Raw genomic sequence first — 18,185 nt, forward strand, 5'->3', positions numbered from 1 at the left:
TTTTTTATATTTTTAGCTTCTGTTAATGTACTTTAGCAGCTGGAAAATAGAGAGAAAAGCCAACACTATGAGACCAGCCAGCTTTTTCTATAAGCCGTCAGCAAAAGCTCTGGGAAGTATCAGTGGTTCACAGATCACATTTTGAGAACTTCTGTAACAGGGATCTAAGTTCACAGCTACAGTGTATTACACCTCAAGTTTTGGACTTGTCAGTCAGAAGCAAAACCTTCCTCAATTTTTATAACAATAGAATTTCACTCAAACCTATCTGATTCCTGGATCAAGATTTCTTAAATTAGAATCCTGTACCATCTTCTTAATAATCATAAAACATAGAAAATCCTAAAATCTTTTTCCTTATCAATTAATCTATTTCAAAATCCTAAGATTGTTTTAATTAATATTTACAAAGCAATAATCTTTATATACCCAATGCTATCACTTTAATGACTTTAATATACCTTTGCATTTAATATAGTGCCACTAGTATATGTATCACCTCATAAGCTTGCAGGAAATGAGGGCTACCCAATCACAGCCTGCCTGGAGCTATATGGGAGACACATCAACTTCCCTTCTTGCCTCCTTTTCCATTAGTCATACTGCTTGCTGTCTGCAGTCTTGAGTTTTAAGCTTCCTTGCTCTTACCAGAGGAACCATTTTGCAGAACACATGCTGTTCTTCCTCCTGTGCCACTTAAATCTCTGTAGACAGGCAATTTCCTCCAGACTGAAGGGGCTAGAGGACAGGATTTGTGTATAACGGGAAGGGAGCTATTTCCCCTTTTCTCAATTGCAACCCTAGGAGTGGATGAAAGGTTCTTAATCTATGCCCATTTCGCTTGTTCCCCTCCCCCCCAACTACTGCTCCATGTCCCGATCCTCATCTACATTGATCACCTCGTAGTTTTGGGGGTAAACTACATACCCAGGGCAGCTTTAAAACAGCTCCATGCTGGCAGCAAGATTACCACAGTGGTATGGATTAACACACAGACTAATTCAGCAAGTGTTCATCAAAATTCTCAGACAACTTTTGTAACAGCAATCATATAAATACTGCCCTATGTAATTTTTTTAAACCATCTAATAATTTCTGTGTCAGAAATGACGGATTGTCAATCTCCCACCATGCACTCTCAGCTCCAGTGATGCTGTTGCCTGTCAATTACAGAGAGATTTCCATCCACAAAGTTATTTTCAAAAATTAGTAAAATATTTCTGTTCTAGCACCAGCAATATAGACACTTGTACAAAGTTGGGGTTGTAATATTCCCATAAGTAACTCTTGCAATGCTTTGGTGAAATGTGTCAGCCTGTTTGGCTCTGCTTGTCAGACTCAAAATCCTTACCATCCAATCAAACGATTATTTTTGTCTTTATCATTCTTGGATGCTGGCCATATTTGATTTTTAACATCAACTTTCTCTGTGTAGCAAAAATCTACTAATACACACAAAGATATACCTCTGAATAGCCTGCTGTCATATACAGCATACATACACCTACCAATACACACTCTGAGGAAAATCTACCACCTGGACAACATTGCATGTTTTAAACAGTCCAACGGTATAAATAAGTCTCTTTCAGATCTGCTGCACTACCACATGAGAGTAAATGCACCTGTGTACAGCTGGGAATAAAGACAATATGTATACAGTAAATCTTCAAGACTTGACAGGCCTAGGTCTATTTAAATAAACCAGGAGAACCTCATGACAGATATTTTCTGTTGTAGAAGGTACATATGTGAATCTCCGCAGAACAAGAATTGCTATTTTTAGTGTCAGGATTGTGGAAGCAATCTGAGATCAGGGTGGAACAGGTTCTGCAAGCCTTCTGTGAAAGTGGAAGTTTTAGAAGTCTCTCTAAACTTTACATGACTCTGGGTAAAGTTAAGCTAATCCATAAAATATCTGGCTGCAGGAGCTGAATATGCAAGCAGTCTGAAATCTGCCCTTTGGTTTCAGCACAGCTTTGCACTTCCCAGTTAAGACAACTGTGGCCTGAAGAGGCTGTAAACCCCTGTAATCTGAGAAAGAGCATGTGTGAGGCAGGGCACACTTCCAGACTGAAAGGCTATTTGGTCTGGGGTCATGGCTTATTTAAAATTACTTTTTTTTTTTTTTTTTTTTTTCATACTGCTAGCATTGTTTAAATGGCTCTGGGCAACATACCAGGCTACAGTCACTTCACACTTGTGTAACTGTTTTACTTTTCTCATGGAATCCTCAAATCCACTTACTGAGGTCCAAACAGGATCAAAGACCCCTGACCTGGCTATCCTCACCTGCACTAACAGCACCGTGCAGCCTCGGGGGCCACTGGGGACTGTCTTTTCTGAGGCACTGTATTATGCAATTTTTCTCACTTTCATCACTTTTTCTCACTTCACATTCACTGCAAGGAATCCCAGGGTGTGTGAAACAGATCTGATAGCCCAGACAAACCAGCCTTTGGTTCTACAACCTAGGGAGCATCTCAGGCTCTTATCTACATGTTGTGCTTGCAAGCCCCAGTTTTTCAGTAATTTTTCCAGATTAAAATTTCCAGACCTAGCATCTAAGCATCCTAACCAGATGGATCCTGCTTGCCCCAGCTTCATTAAGAGCTTTCTGATTAGTTTGCCATCTTCACTGATGATCACACCTCTCCTACGTCCTGAAAACATATACTCCTGGTGATAAGATACAAGATGCATACCTTGGGGGGCAGGGATCCAGGCTACAGGCTTTCAGCAGCTGTGGAGGACGGCGGCTCATTATGCACAATGTTTCATCTGCAGTCTCCCTGGTTTGCTTGTTCAGGCAGGTCACCACAGCCTCCTGGACACCTGCACACAAAAATGCATGGTCACTGCCAGCTCCCGGTACCCAGAGGGGCATCCAAGGGCAGAGACAGCTCCACAATTCCTTTTCTCTCCTCTGTTGGGAACAAGCCTTCAATTGTAACTCTTGTAATTTTCCTGCAACAGTCACACATTGCCTACTGTACCTTATGTGTCTGGTTTCCCAGCTGACAGGGAGATGGTCTAATCAAAACTCTGCATGGGATGCTGGGCTTGTCCTTGCTCTCATTCTCGCTATGTGTCTCAACAGCATTGAGAAGTCTGTAGGTTCGTTCACTACTTACCTTGCCTGGGCAGAAAAATGTACAGTGCTCTCCAGTGATGCCTCCATTCATAGTAAGTGCAGTCATGCTGTTTATTTGTCAGCCAGGCAGGTTAGGGTGTAAAGATAGCCTTGATGTTGGCATGCTATATTTTAAGAAACTAAGATTGCTCTAAGTACAAAAGTAAAGCAAAACAAGGTCAGGTCTCAGCTATTTTTCTATATCCAAACTAACACCTGCACTGGAGATGCAAAACTGCCAGATGTGTCTGAGAACTGATACAGAAGAGTGGTAGCTGTGAGGACTAAGAGAGAAGTTGGAAGATTGGATGATTACGCTACAACTTGGAAAATGCTTGTTGATACCAAATTTGTCATGTACTCTTATGCACGCCAGTTACTCTGTTTCAGTTTTCCTGTAAAATAGTCATATCAAGATTTTTTGGATCACATGGTTAGAATGATAGAAAATCAAGCATTGCAGCACTACATGTTATAGGAAAGACTACTTAGTGAAAGAAGTCTGCTGGATCTACTTCTTCCCCGGGGGTTGTGTGGATAGTTATTTGCCTAAATTCCCTAAAAATCTAATCCACAGTGGTTCAAGCAAGATAGAAGTATGCTCTTTACATTCATCCAAACATCCTGAGTTGGGAAGAGGTTAGCTGAACTCACAATTGCATCATCTTTTCAAAATCAGCAATTAGTTTTCCAAAATATCTTACAATCTTTTGAAGATACCAGTGGGGGGAGGGGGGAAGAAAAAAAGTGGGAAGCTCAAACAGCTCCACGAGCAGTGTAACAGAATCATCAATGCTTTTTGCTATTTCTAACGCCAGAACACACGTCATTAGGCAAACAATGACATCATATTGCTCTACAGGGCCAAAGAACTGTAGTTCATCATAGGTTCTGCACTCCTGAAATCCTTCGTAGATTCATTCCTCTTATTCTCAGTGCAGGCTGAAGAGAGGTCCACAGCAAAGTGGCATGCTGAACAATTTATAGGTTTCTATGTGCTTGTGCAAGCCTATTCAGGACATGCCTGTGACCCTATCCCCAAGCATTATCCCTGCTGTACTCAGGTGCTGAAAAGAAGAAAGAAACTTGACATTTTGGGACATTTGGACATTTTTTCGACAACAAAATTACTGAAGACTCTTAAGTCAGCCAACATTGCTATGGGTTTCATTCTTCAGAAGATGGCCACATACTTTCAAACCATTTTTCTATTCAAGTAATCTCCCAAAACACATTTATACATAAACAATACATTCTCTGCCCTGTCTTGTTCAGTATGTTTCCAACCCAATTGTTTTTCTGTTGAGTATATTGCAAAATGAGGCATATGGACTCCCCCCTGGGACAGACTGCTCCTGTCTGCAGAACAGAAGCAGTTTTCTAACTGGTGGGAAATGGCACTGTTGGCACTGTGTTGAAATTATTGGTCTCTACTTTGCATTGATCACTTGAGCAGGCCTAAATAGCAAGACCAAACTGATGAACACAGGGGAAAAGGACCACTAGTCCCGAGGAAGGGAAATGTTGGAAAGTACTTCTCTTAACTGTGTGGAAAGAAACCACTGAGTTCTGCATACTGACAATTTCATTGTTTGATAGGGATAAGGCTAAACACATCTGTTATGTGCTTTTCAGATCAGAATTTTGTAAACTAGGTCTATTTCCACAGTTTCAATTTCTCCTCTCTGAAGTGTGTCACTAATGAGCTGTTGACCAATGATTATCAATTATCTCAGCGCTTTTGCATTGCCTGGTTCGGAGCTGACTATCCAACTCTGATTGACTGTGAGGTCTTGAATTCAGCCTCTCCTCCATTTCTCCATCCCAACCCAGATGATTTCATAGAATCATAGAATATCCAGAGTTGGAAGACTTTATCAAGCTCATGGAGTCAAGCTCTGAAACTACTGCTCTTCAGCTTTTACTATACAACTGTCCCCAAACCCCACAGTGTGCTCATTAGGACCACATCAGGAGTTGAACTCGACCCTTGTGGATCCCTTACAACTCTGATTCTAAAATTCTATTACCCATGCTTCCTCCTGTCACCTAAATTATCTCTGATTGTATTTCCAACAATTTTAGTCTATTCTATCAGCATTCCACTCTGCTCATTGTGATTACCACTCAGAAATTCTTGCAAATTTTTACCTTATAAAGATTCCAGTATGACTATTAATCCTGTCTGATGGCCTGGGTATTGAAGAAAAAGGCTCCTCCTGAACTTAGCTAGTCCGTTGTTCCTAGATCTGGTAATGACAGAGATTGCTGGCTATAACAGTATGTGCCAATGACTAAAAAAAAATCTAGCTTGCTCTAGCAGCAAACAAATGTGCTCAAAATCACTTTTTTCAGCTTCTCCTTGAATCTCACATGGAATTCATTTCAGCATATTGATAACATCTATCCTCTGTTTTTGATAGGTCAATGAGGTGATTGGTTACAAACTTTAAATCAACAGAGGGATCACTGTACCTTTAGAGGATATAAAGAGCTACTGTCTGTCAGAAACTCCACAGTATGGAGACTACTAAAAAAAGTGTATGAACTTCAAGAAATTTGCTTGTCAAGTAAGTGAATTCTAAGCACTATTATGGACAATATTACCAGAACAAAAGCTGTTCTCGTTAAAATTGCTTTCTCTGAAAAAAAGAAATCAGTTCTGAGTGGGAAATTACAATACAAAACGGTATAAGGGTGGGACATGAATCTAAGCAGTTTAAGTTAACTTTCAAAATACCATCAAATGAGATTTTCTATGTTTATATCTACCAGAATAGAATAATTGTTACATGATATTTGATGACAGCTCTGGGAAATGCAGCCACTAACAGCAGACTAAATGACTAACTAATTCCTTCTGGTTGCTACTTCTAGGAGGTGAAAGGTTACTTCTGCATCTATCCAATTTCTTCTCTTGAGATTCAAAAACCAATAAAATTAGTTTGACCTGTCTTGCACCTATGGCTGCAAAAGTATCTGACTTAGCATCTGCTAATCTGCAAAATTTGGAGCTGACATCAGACAAAAAGAAATCTTGGCTAAAGGTTTTTGCTGACAATTATAAAGCAAAATGTCTCTGTCATTTCAGTCTATGTTGGAAAAATATGCACATAATCACTGTATTTAGAGAAATGACTTCATTTCAACAGGACATTTCTAGAAGATATTCAGGTTTCAGTATTCACAGCGCAAATGTGACAAATCATTAGTGCTCACTAGTAGACTCAATATGTGACAGATACTCCTGTAAAGTCAGTGTTCATCACCACTTAGCATACATTAGTGTCAGATTTTTTATGTAGGAATCAAAGCAATAGAGGCAATGATACGACAACTCTTTGTGAACTGCTCTAAACACTGACTACCATCAGCAAGATAATAGTAAGCTTAGAAACCTCTTGCATTATTTTCCATTAATTATTACTGTTGTTTTTAAGTTTGCAACATATTACTTGTAAATCTTTGCAGATCAAACTCTTAAGCATTCATAAGTTATTGAGTGGTTTCCAGTCCTAGAGTATTCATTCTGTATTTATGTATATGTAGCCTGAAACTTCTCATGTAAAAAGAGAGCACCTAACAAAATCAAGATTTAATTTAAAAATAATGGAGAGAGCTTATTTTTTCAGAACTAGCTAGACAAAATGATGGAAAAAATGAATATCAGAGAACTGCACATTAGTATTCCCTAACTAATGGATCCTGTGACCTTGATTAACACTGAGAAGCTCCAAGCATCAAGTCTGCTAGCTTCAGGCAATTACACCATTAGTACTTTTTTACCATATGTTTTCTTAGCAGTGAGATCAGAACTAGTGGCACTTAGTGGTAGGAGTTACAGAACCAGCTGAGCCCTTACAATATCAATAATCAAATGCATCTGCTATGGGAGGACCATTTGTTTCCACGTCTATATTTGCACAGCACAAGTCAAGAGATAAAAACTAAAAATGACACATGGTTCTTGCCTGTATCACAAGATCACTTCAGCAATTTTTGTGTGAGTGCAATCTGAATGATCTGCAGATACATAGAAACAGTAATACATGAAATATTGATCATTCTTGGTGACAGCCAGAACATGGAGCCTCAAAGTCCTGTGTAAAACATGTCATGCACTTGGGCATTTTACAGTTTTCATCCAAGCCTTTTCAAATAGATGTATCAAAGGAACAAGTCCATGGGTGTTCTCACTGAAAAGCATGCACTTAAAGAGGGAAAGCACATGCAACACAGAAACATTTTGCACTTACCTCCTCCACAGGACTCTGAGCACTCTGTAAAGCCCTCATATTCCCAGTCATAGAGCTCATCAAATTCCTGCAGGCTGCCATAGAGCAGGTCGGTTTCCTCTGGGGTATATTCAGTTGCCTCTCCACTGCAAGGGCCACTGTAACAGGCTCTCTGAGACACAGGTTTTGGACCTTCACATTCATCAATGGGCAAGTCAGCGACAGACTGAGAGAAAGACAGGAGCACCTGACATTTCACAAGCCGCACCTGGCTGCCCACTCCACAGGTGACACTACAGGAGGACCAAGCCTCAGGAATAAACCTGTGATGGAAAGAGCAAGCACAAGGTGAGCAATGTCCATAAACAACCAGGCAAGCAAAAGTAGCATAGGCCAGTCCAAGCCAAAGTCCGTTTAATGAAAAATAAATGCTTCACCTTATCATCATGCTATAATGAAATACACATAAAAACCATGATGTAGGAGTTGAGCTGGCAACTCACCAGCAACAGTAGAAAGGCTCTCAAGAACTTTTGGAGTATCTCGTCTCCAGATAGGAAGACAAATGCTGAGAGCACCTATGCTTATTCTAAAAGCTCTCAATGTAAGGAGTCCTGGAAACTCCTGATGTGCATCACAATCCCACTAACTACTTTTTTTTAGGATTCAACCTAAAGCACCTTTGCCTTAGGTGATAACACAGCTATGTCATTAAAACTTACTAAATAGGCTGTTATATACTAGGTACAGTGTTCTGAGGAAAATAATGTCAACCATTGAACTTGTGCGGCAGAAACTGTCTTTAAGACTTAATTCAAAACCATGAAAAGAGAAAAGCCCACCATCTCTTTAGCTTTTTACTATTATTATTATTTTTCCTAGTGCATTTCATTTCCCTTCTCATTATTAAAAGGGTGTTCCATTTCTATTCTGGATTTCTCTGACTGTTACTCTTGTCTCTCTGATTAGGAACCCTTACATACTCCACATTTTTGCCTCTGAAGGTCTATATATACGTTAATCAAAACACTTTGCAGCTATCCTTACAATAAGCAAAACAGACCGAATTCTATACTTTTGGTGCCATTTTCCTCAAGAATGGCATTGCCTTCCAGGGCAGAAGGCAATACATACATCTGTTCCACAGAGTAGGTCTACCTAAAGCTATTGGAAATTCATTTCTTACCTTGAGAATCCTATGAACAGCCTGATAGGGAGAGAAAGGAAATTTAGTTTTGTGATTATCATCCTTTACAGTTTTTGTATGCACTTTTTTTGTTGTTGTTGTTGTTTAATCCACTACCTTTCTCTAGTTGACAAAAGGACCTTCCATTCACTAAGGAAAAACCTGAATCCAAAACCAAGAGGGGAACTTGGTGCCCCCACAGCCTGTATGTACCAGGAGCCCTCACTGGAAAAACTTGGTCTCTTAGAGTAGATACTGTGCATTTCTCTACCCACTTTTTGTGGGTGCTTATAACATGTTGTTATAGCCCTCGTATCCATTGCTAGCACTATACACGGGAAGTAATACAATGGAAATAAATGGATTTTATATATTATTGGAACATTTGGAACTGCTCTTTATACTGCTCTCAAAACTGCAAGATTTCATTCTGAAGGAAAACCTTTGAGAAACTAACAATGAAACATTTCTCTATCCTAAGACATTCTATCTTACAAATGACAAAGATTGGTTTTGTTTCAAAGACCGTTAAAGTCCAGTGGAGGGCCACAAAGATGATACAGGGTCTGGAGCATCTTCCCTGTGAGGAAAGGCTGAGAGACCTGGGTCTGTTCAGCCTTGAGAAGAGAAGACTGAGAGGGGATCTCATCAATGTGTATAAATACCTGAGGTGTGGGATACAGAGGGATTTGGCCAACCTCTTTTCAGTGGTTTGTGGGAACAGGACAAGGGGCAATGACCACAAGATAGAGCACAGGAAGTTCTGCACCAACATGAGAAAGAACTTCTTCATGGTGAGGGTGAAGGAGCACTGGAACAGGCTGCTCCGGGAGGTTGTGGAGTCTCCTTCTCTGGAGATATTCAAGGCCTGTCTGGATGCCTACCTGGGCAACCTGCTCTAGGGAACCTGCTTTGGCAGGGGCGTTGGACCCAATGATCTCTCACGGTCCCTTCCACCCCCTACAATTCTGTGATTTAGTGATTTTTCATTTTGAAGGGATTATAGTTTTTAACAGTACAGGTGGGCCACTCATTTTCTCTGTGCTATTATTATAATGCTATTTTGATGCAGAAAACCTCCTGTCACAGATTAAACAGTTCATGTCAGCCACTGTGATTTAGATACTTTGATTAATTTGAACATAAAGCTTCTTGGCATGACAAACTAAGATGTAAAAATCTTAAACAGGTTACAAAAAAAGTCACTGTGGATGTCTTCATCAAAAGCCCTATTCCCTGTATTTTTTAACATTCAGAATTGTTGAGTAACTTTGCTTTGTTGAAGGGCTGCTGTATTCCAAACCAAAAGGGATTATATTTTGCCAGGCATTAAAATTACTCATTTAGAAAAACAGAGACACTTTACACACTCAGTATTTACACATGATGTATATCACCCATACAAACACAGGAACAAAAGAGAAAGGAAACAAAAGAGAAGTAAGAACATTAATAAAGCATACTGGATTCTTTTTGAAATGATACTTGACCTACAAATGCCACATATTACTTTATTTTGCCCTTGTCAGCAACTCATAATGCAAATATTGGAATACCTTCAGGAAATTATAATTTATTCAGCTTTCCAGGCTCAATTTCTACATTTTAAGTAATACATTTGAAACGCAATTTTATTCAAATATAACTGCTGGCTGCTGAAGCACAGAGTGAATTGGTAGAACCAAGAGGTGAAAGCAGGAAAAAAAAGAGGGGGGAGTGGGAGAAAAAAAAGCACAAACAACAACAACAACAAAATACAAAATCTCCAAACAGGAGTTGTCATTATATATTGAACATTTATGTGATGTGAATGTATAGTATAAATATATACACTGGTTCTGAATTTTCCATCATCCTTAATTTAATTACAAAGGAAATTACAAAGGCTTTGAGATATCTTTGTGTGGTCATTAATAATAAATGTTGCCAAATGGTGAGCACAGAACATAAAAAGTATGTGAATAATAAGCAGTCAATTCCATGGGTTTAAAGTTATTTGTTCTGCATATAGCATATCTTCCACTGTGCACTATTGTGCTTTTCTGTATGCTCACAACTGTGTCTTCTTTGAAAACTAAAGTGGCGAAGGTTTATAGAGAAGGAGATATTTTAGAAAACAGGAAATGATTGAGGTGCTTCAGATGTCATTGTACATTGTTTAATTAAATCCTGCTTTAACACCAGTCCCTGTAATAACAGCCATAATAAGTAAGACAAACACAATGACTAGTTGCTGTGTTGTTACAGTAGTAGCTATCAGCCAAAGCCCAACTGGGCTAATTGCTGCACAAATAAAAACAAAAAGATGACTTTTGCCTCAAACAGATTACTTTGAATATTTTATGGCTCGTAGCAGACTTCCCAGTGATTAGCATGTTACTATTGCATCAAAATTCATCTTTTATTCCTCTGCACAGAAAAATAACACTTTTTCCCTCACAGAAAAATGCAGAATTGAGTGTATTCTGAGAGCTCTGTTGAATATTTTAAAGAGAAGTCTTTTGCTCCCACTTTAGAGAGAGCAGTACTGGGTGAAGTGAAAGCTGGAAGGAAGGAACATCATGACCTTCCTCTGTTATGATTGACCTAACCATGCCTGCTGCTACCCAACTGCATGAGTGTTGCCTACATTGTGGCACCCAGCTGTAGCTGTGCTATGGCAGAAGGGCACCTCTGCCTACCATTCCCCTGGGCATCTGTGTAGGCAGCAGTTTTCTCAAGCTTGAAAGGAAACAGGTTAGAATGAAAGGTGGAAAACTATCATTTAAAAAAAAAAAAGATTTAGAAATTGATATCTCTTGTAAACAAATGCCTGTGCTTGTTTCCTTGACCTGGAGGCACTTATGGTGATGGACCAACAACCATTTCCCATTACAGGAACATGCTGGCAAAATAGCAAGTTCTGGACTTAAACAATGAATTGCATTTTTGGATCTTCTTTTTTGTTTGATAGCTGTTAATGCTTCACATTGTTCACAACATTGATGTTAGCTAAAAGAAATGGATTGTTGCATGATTTACCATGCGCACAAAAGCCTACAATGGGCCACACAGTGCTCTATGAGCAAAGGAAAAGAAATGTAATGCCACTGACATTAACGGACTTCTACAGGATTCACTCAGGTGTGGTACAGTGCAGGTTTAAGTTAATTGCTTTTGTAGGGTAAGACTTTTAAATACATTTTAATGTAACAGCAAAACTAACATGTGTGTTTGTACATATACCACTTAATACAAATGCATTGGTCAACTTTTGAAACACATTGCAGTCCAGCATTCAGGCTGTACACATACAATTTACCTGCAAGCACAAATGAATTTCAGCTGTTCACAGAATCGTAGGCATGTGTGAACACTTGGTAGGTGCCACTTGCCGAGTTCAGTTTTGCAACGACCGTTTGCATTTTTCAGTATTATTAAGTATTAACGTTTACATTTGAGAATGCCTCTTTAGATAACAATTTGCCTAGTAATTTAAAAGAACTTATTTTTAAATTATATAGATGGAATGCACCAAAAAATCCCAGCTTCTGTAGACTAGCTGAGTCATGGCTAAGGATTGCTGTATATTCCCCTCCATGAAGTAACATATAGGTAACTGAGAAAATCAGAAGTGAAACACAAAGACAGATTCAATGCTCAGTAATGTGAGATCTTCCACACAGTTCACAGTGGGTTCAGTTCCAGACACATGAAAAAGAAAGATGGTATAGAGACTGATATCATTTATGCTTTTGAGAATTTTTTTTTTCCACTGCTACTTAAATGACATATTGCCCTCAGCTTTTATTACTTAGTGCCATTTTTTAAAATCCATCATTGGGTAAATCCATTATTTAGGCAAAGGCTGAAATTCTGAGAACCGTACATACAAATAAGACAGGGTGTTCAAAAGCACTGAAACCCATCTCTTAAATCTCTTAAAACCAGATACTACTGGTGTAATAAAGTTCTCATTAGCTTGTTCAAAGGCTTAGTAGACTTCTGTGCCAGAACTAGTAACTCAACTCAGACTTCCAGTCTCCTTGTCTTGCACTGAAATGCAAGCCTGTCCTTCTTCTTCAGGAGAGGCCACCTTTCTATGGGATTTAACATGTAGGTAATACCACAGGATGCTCACACAGCACTGGGGCTGTTCCAGGAAGTGTAACAGAGGTCATGACCATCTGTCAATAAAATCTCAGGGCTCCATCTGTAAGAGTAATGGCACCAGAGGCACTTGTATAGGTTCAATTCCAATTGGAGTGATTACGATCTATCCCTCTATAGTTTCTCTTCAGTTTAGTTTGAATATGGTCTTTTCTTTCCACTTTGTGTCAAATCACTCTGTATAATTGGTGCTCTCCATAAGCTCACCACTGTCTTAATACCCAGGAAAAGATATCTGATTCTGTCCTTTACAGATATCAGACCTTTATTCTAAGCAGTAGTAATTCTCTAAAGAGGTGTCTTGAATGAATAGTAAGAACTCATTAACTAATATGAGGCTGCTGCACTGCTCATCTCTGTGACCAACCATGTGGATAGTTTCATTGCACATAATTAGATCATAATATGGAGAAGTTTCCCTAAACTCGCTTCTTTCTTTTTGTCATATAACACTGATAAGGAGGACAAACAACAGCATAACATTTGATAGTATCTGTGTGACAACACTACTATTTTGGCAATGCAATAGAAATAATGTACTTAATTCTTGAAGTAAAGAATTTGCAGGCAGTTTCAAATTTACTTATTAACCTGTGAATTTGGTATAGACATAACTGTGGAAACTATTTAACAGTGAAAACCAGAATGGCATAGATTCCATGTCTTTGGAAATGTATATACCTTCTGAAAAGTAAGAAAGAGATATTGGGTAACTCTGCCACACTGGCCTCTCTGTCCAAATCCAGTTCCCGGAGGGCTCTGCCCCCCCACTGATGCATGTCAGGAATCTCCTTTTGTTCCTTACTGAAGTGGCCCCATCACTACGATGGTGCCATCTGGCATCCAGATATTATTGTTTGCCTTTTTTTTTTTTCCCTTCTTTTTATGGCTAGCACGAGGGTTATTTATGGCAATATGTTAGAAGCTGGGTATGGTGTTAACATACAAAAGCATTTCTCAAGAGTTAGTGACAGAAATCTTTTAAACAACCCCCCCACCACCCATAAAACCAATCTCATTACACGCAAAAGAACCCATGCTTTTTAAGTCATGACCACTGTTCTTTCTGACTCCACTGTAATGCTGTGCTGGTGTAATCAGCTACAGTGCAAGAGGTCAGACAGAAAGATACTGTGGCTTCTCTCTTTGATAATGTCTTATCAAAGACAGAAATAGAAATATAGAAATAGAAATAATGTATTTTTGAGGCCTACTGAATGGTTGCTTCAGAGATGGACAGCAATAGGAGAACAATACATACAATGCCATAAGACAGCAAGGACTTCTCCCCTTACACCTTTGTCTTAGCAGAGATTACAGTACTTGCTTACTGGTCTGGAGTATTTCCTATTAGTTCTGTCAAAAATTAATATTTAATTGACTCTGTGTATGGATGCAGCAGGTCAAACACAAATTTAACCGTCCCATCTAGCCTCCAAGTGGCTGAACTGGTTGTAAGTAATTCTTTGACCAGCAGAACCAATGAAGACCATTTTAACATGGATTTGGATTTTAAGGTTGAAAGTCCAAGTGGATTCTCTGATTTCTCTTGTGGACCAAACTCTTTTAGAAAGTGTTCCTTCAGATGGGGAATTAGTAGGCTGACAGTTTTCTATCCAACCATTTATTTCAGTGAAACATGCGGGAAACTACCACTGAATTTCCTGGTGAATATTAACCAAATTTGACAGAGGGGTAAAGTTCCTTGTGATAACTTTATACCTCTGTCAAATTCCGTTAATAGCAATAAATTCAGACATAACTGAGGGAGGAGGAAGGCAAATGACAGACAGACATATACAGACAAAATTAAACTCTAAGACTTGTTTCCTTTGGAAAATCCTGAAGAAATAAACAATGGAAGTCATTAGACGCAGACGGAATAAAACTGCGGCATCTGCTGCCCTAGCAGCACAATTTAGAGAATGATCACAAATTACAGGTAGAAGGACAGTGCAAAAAATGTATGTAGCTTTATAACTCATAGTTTGCAATTTCATAACAAAAAATTATTCAATAGAAAGTCATTATAATCGCAAGGCAGCATGAGACCTCAAAATATACAAGCAATTTTGTGGAAAATTTCTGCTTTTGCTTTTAAGTTTCCAATCAAAAGTAAACTTTGAGGAGGACAAAACAGTTGCTTATAGATGGGAATTGCTTTCTTTGCCTGAAGAATGACAATGAAGAAGAGATGACAGTGTTAGGGGCAAAGTGTGGTCTGCTGGCTACAAAGAATTATCCTGTCTGTAGAGGAGAAGGGGGGCAGTGACTTGATGACATAAGAAAGCTCAGGAAGAACATCAGATGAAGTATAGGAGGATGAGTCCTTACTGACATCTACCTATGTGCAGTCATGAAATCAGTTGCTATTGCATCAGTACAGAGCAAGCAGGAAAATCACATAAACATATCTTGTCTGAAGAGACTTCCAGCATTTCAGCTTCTAGCAGATACACTCACAAACTCAGTACTGCCTTCTCAGCACTTGGCTTACCATTTCTCTGGAGGTCTCCTGCTTTACAACTCCTCCCTCTCCACTCCATGCTGTCTCTCCTCTCCCCATCATCTCCCTGACAAACTGAGGTACAGGGTCTCAGAGAAAGCCTGTCCTGGCTCCCTCAGCTCAATTCCCACCCTCAAACCAGCTCCACTCTACTGAATTAGGGCAAGGGGAAGGCCTGCTCAGAGAAGGGGAAGCACACAATTAAAATTATTTTTTACAAGCCCTGATGTGTCTTCTGAAAATATTTACAGCAAAGTAAGACACTACAAAGAAATGAGATGTTTAGGTAGATAACCAATATCAAATAGAATCATAGTATCATAGAATATCCCGAGTTGGAAAGGACCCATGAGGATCATCAAGTCCAACTGCTGGCACCGCACAGGTCTGCCCAAAAGTTTAGACCATGTGACTAAGTGCACAGTCCAATCACTTCTTAAATTCAGACAGGCTTGGTGCAGTGACTGCTTCACTGGGGAGCCTGTTCCAGTGTGCAACCACCCTCTTGGTGAAAAACCTCTTCCTGATGTCCAGCCTAAACTTCCCCTGCCTCAGCTTAACACCGTTCCCGCGGGTCCTATCACTGGTGATAACAGAGAACAGGTCACCTGCCCCTCCACTCCCCCTCGCGAGGAAGTTGTAGACTGCGACGAGGTCCCCCCTCATCCTCCTCTTCTCCAGGCTGAGCAGGCCCAGTACCCTCAGCCGCTCCTCATATGTCTTCCCCTCTAGGCCCTTCACTGTCTTCGTCGCCCTCCTCTGGACACTCTCCAACAGTTTAATGTCCTTTTTGTACTGTGGTGCCCAGAACTGCACACAGTACTCGAGCTGAGGCCGCACCAGCGCAGAGTAGAGCGGGACAATCACCTCCCTTGACCTACTAGCGATGCCGTGCTTGATGCACCCCAGGATACGGCTGGCCCTCCTGGCTGCCAGGGCACACTGCTGGCTCAAATAGGTGTCAATAGGTGGTCATGTTCTAATTACTCAAATTCACAATCAGCAAAAGAGCTGGCAACATCACACACAGTCTCACACCAGCTGGCATTTGATCCAGCATCTAAAAAAAATCTCACCATTTCTGACACTTAGATTAGCATGCAACTACACTCCACGCTGACCATTTATCAGTCAATACACATGGGTGATAGTCCAATATCTGTCAGCATGGTAAGCCATGGGATACTACCTTGTGTCTCTCTAGCTACAGAAGGAGAAGCCAAAAGATGCATTATCTTGTAATTCACCTTACTTTTCAACATATTGGTGTATTTGAAATTGTTATGTAGTCGAGTGATGCTATAAAACTTGGCACCAAAGTTGATTGTTAACTGTCTTGGTGAATTCTGAATGTTTTGTCTCTTTTTTTTTTTTTTTTAAATGTCACTGTATGCCTTTAAAAAATCTAATAAACAGAACCTAAATGGAATATGTGTTTAAAGATAGAAATTAAAGAAAAACACTATTAATAGTGAAGCACTGAAACCGATTTTCTGGGGAAGTTCACCACTCAAGGTCACTGTCAACAGATTAGATAGTCTGAAACAATGTGCATATGGCTGTTAAGGTTTACAGACAGGGATTGCATGGATGTGCCTTTCAGCACAAGCTTTCTAAGTTTTTATTTGGTCTTTCTGGCTCATGCCTTATCACTAGAAATCATTCCAAGCTAAACACAAGACATGGATATCTCCAAGCTTTGGGAAAGTTTGTACAAAGAGTCTGACTTTTCACCCTCTATTTTAGCTACTAGTCAACATGTATAAAAATCTATAGCTGAATTAAATTTAATGTCATATCGATTTCTCATCAGCCTAAAATAAAGATTATTCATGCTTGCAGAGTTGTGCCTTGTAAGGAGAAAGAAATGTACAAAATGTTGCCCCATGGCAGAATGAACTTAGACTAGACAGTGCTCCACTGTATTAGTATCCCACTGGTATCATTGAACTGTCGCGTGAGATGGGGTAAAAAGATAACAAGACCTTTGGAGGTCAGGGCCTTTATTGCAACAGTAAAACTGTAAAGTAAGGAGATGTCATAGATGCAATTAAAACTATTTAAAATTCTTGAACTCCTTCTTCTTTCCCTGTTAGAGCACCACAAGTAATACACATAAGCTTTTCTAGAGTATTTTATTAAAATGCATATGCTTATTCTATACAAATCCCTTCTTGCTAATATTTAAAGCTACACACAGTCATATAAAATATTACTGCACTCTTTTTCTACAGTACTAACAACAGTCTTCAAAAAATTTACTTCAAACTTTGCCACTGTATGAAATTGCTGCAAATTTTTCCAAATATGACCACATATCAGCATGATTCCATTTGGTAAAATACCTGGCAATACATATTTTTATTTACGCCTTCAGAAGTTAATTACAGTTTGCTAAATGCACATTTAGTTAAGTGGTTTGCTATAGTGCAGCAAGCCACAAGCAAACATTCAGAAATACAGAATTTTCTAGACTTTGCTTGTGAATGAATCAACTAACAAAGTTCATTCTGGAAACAGTAAAACGGCTTATTATATTATATGCTATAGCTGCTACTAATATATATATATATATACACGTGTGAATATCTGCAGTTTTATAAACGTGTGTATATAAATGCATGTGTGTATACATGTATGTGTATACATGTATGCATTTATGTACACATGAGAAATCGATTAATAAATTTATTATTCGGAGGGTGCTTTATGTATATCTCTTGCTCTGTGTCAATGTTCCAGTTGCACACAAATTCAATTCAGGAGAATTGAATCTGTGCCAAAATTACAATTCTATTGCATAATGAATAATATTTATTAGTCCAATACACAGCTGCAGTTGCAACTAAAATACCATGTGCTCAGCCATGAGGAACTGATACTGATTAAACTATGAACACAAGTTACAGTTATAGCACTCATTTTTCATAGTTCCAGGATAAAAAATCAGAAACATAATCATAATAGTATATGTAA

The 18,185-nt window shown here is 39.2% G+C and overlaps 1 protein-coding gene across 6 annotated transcripts in view; it reads right to left on the reverse strand.

Annotated features, from left to right (window-relative positions):
- ADAMTSL1 (ADAMTS like 1) overlaps window positions 1-18,185 on the reverse strand; it is a 481,138-nt gene that overhangs the window by 79,026 nt on the left and 383,927 nt on the right. For all 6 annotated transcript variants that reach the window (XM_066987715.1, XM_066987719.1, XM_066987716.1 and 3 more), the window contains 2 exons: window positions 7,390-7,691; window positions 2,706-2,835 (listed from right to left, as the gene is read on the reverse strand). In XM_066987715.1, the coding sequence (XP_066843816.1) occupies window positions 2,706-2,835; window positions 7,390-7,691 (432 nt within the window). The remainder of the gene's footprint in view (window positions 1-2,705; window positions 2,836-7,389; window positions 7,692-18,185) is intronic.

This window comes from Anser cygnoides, chromosome Z (genome assembly GCF_040182565.1).
Source record: "Anser cygnoides isolate HZ-2024a breed goose chromosome Z, Taihu_goose_T2T_genome, whole genome shotgun sequence".
NCBI lineage: Eukaryota > Metazoa > Chordata > Aves > Anseriformes > Anatidae > Anser > Anser cygnoides.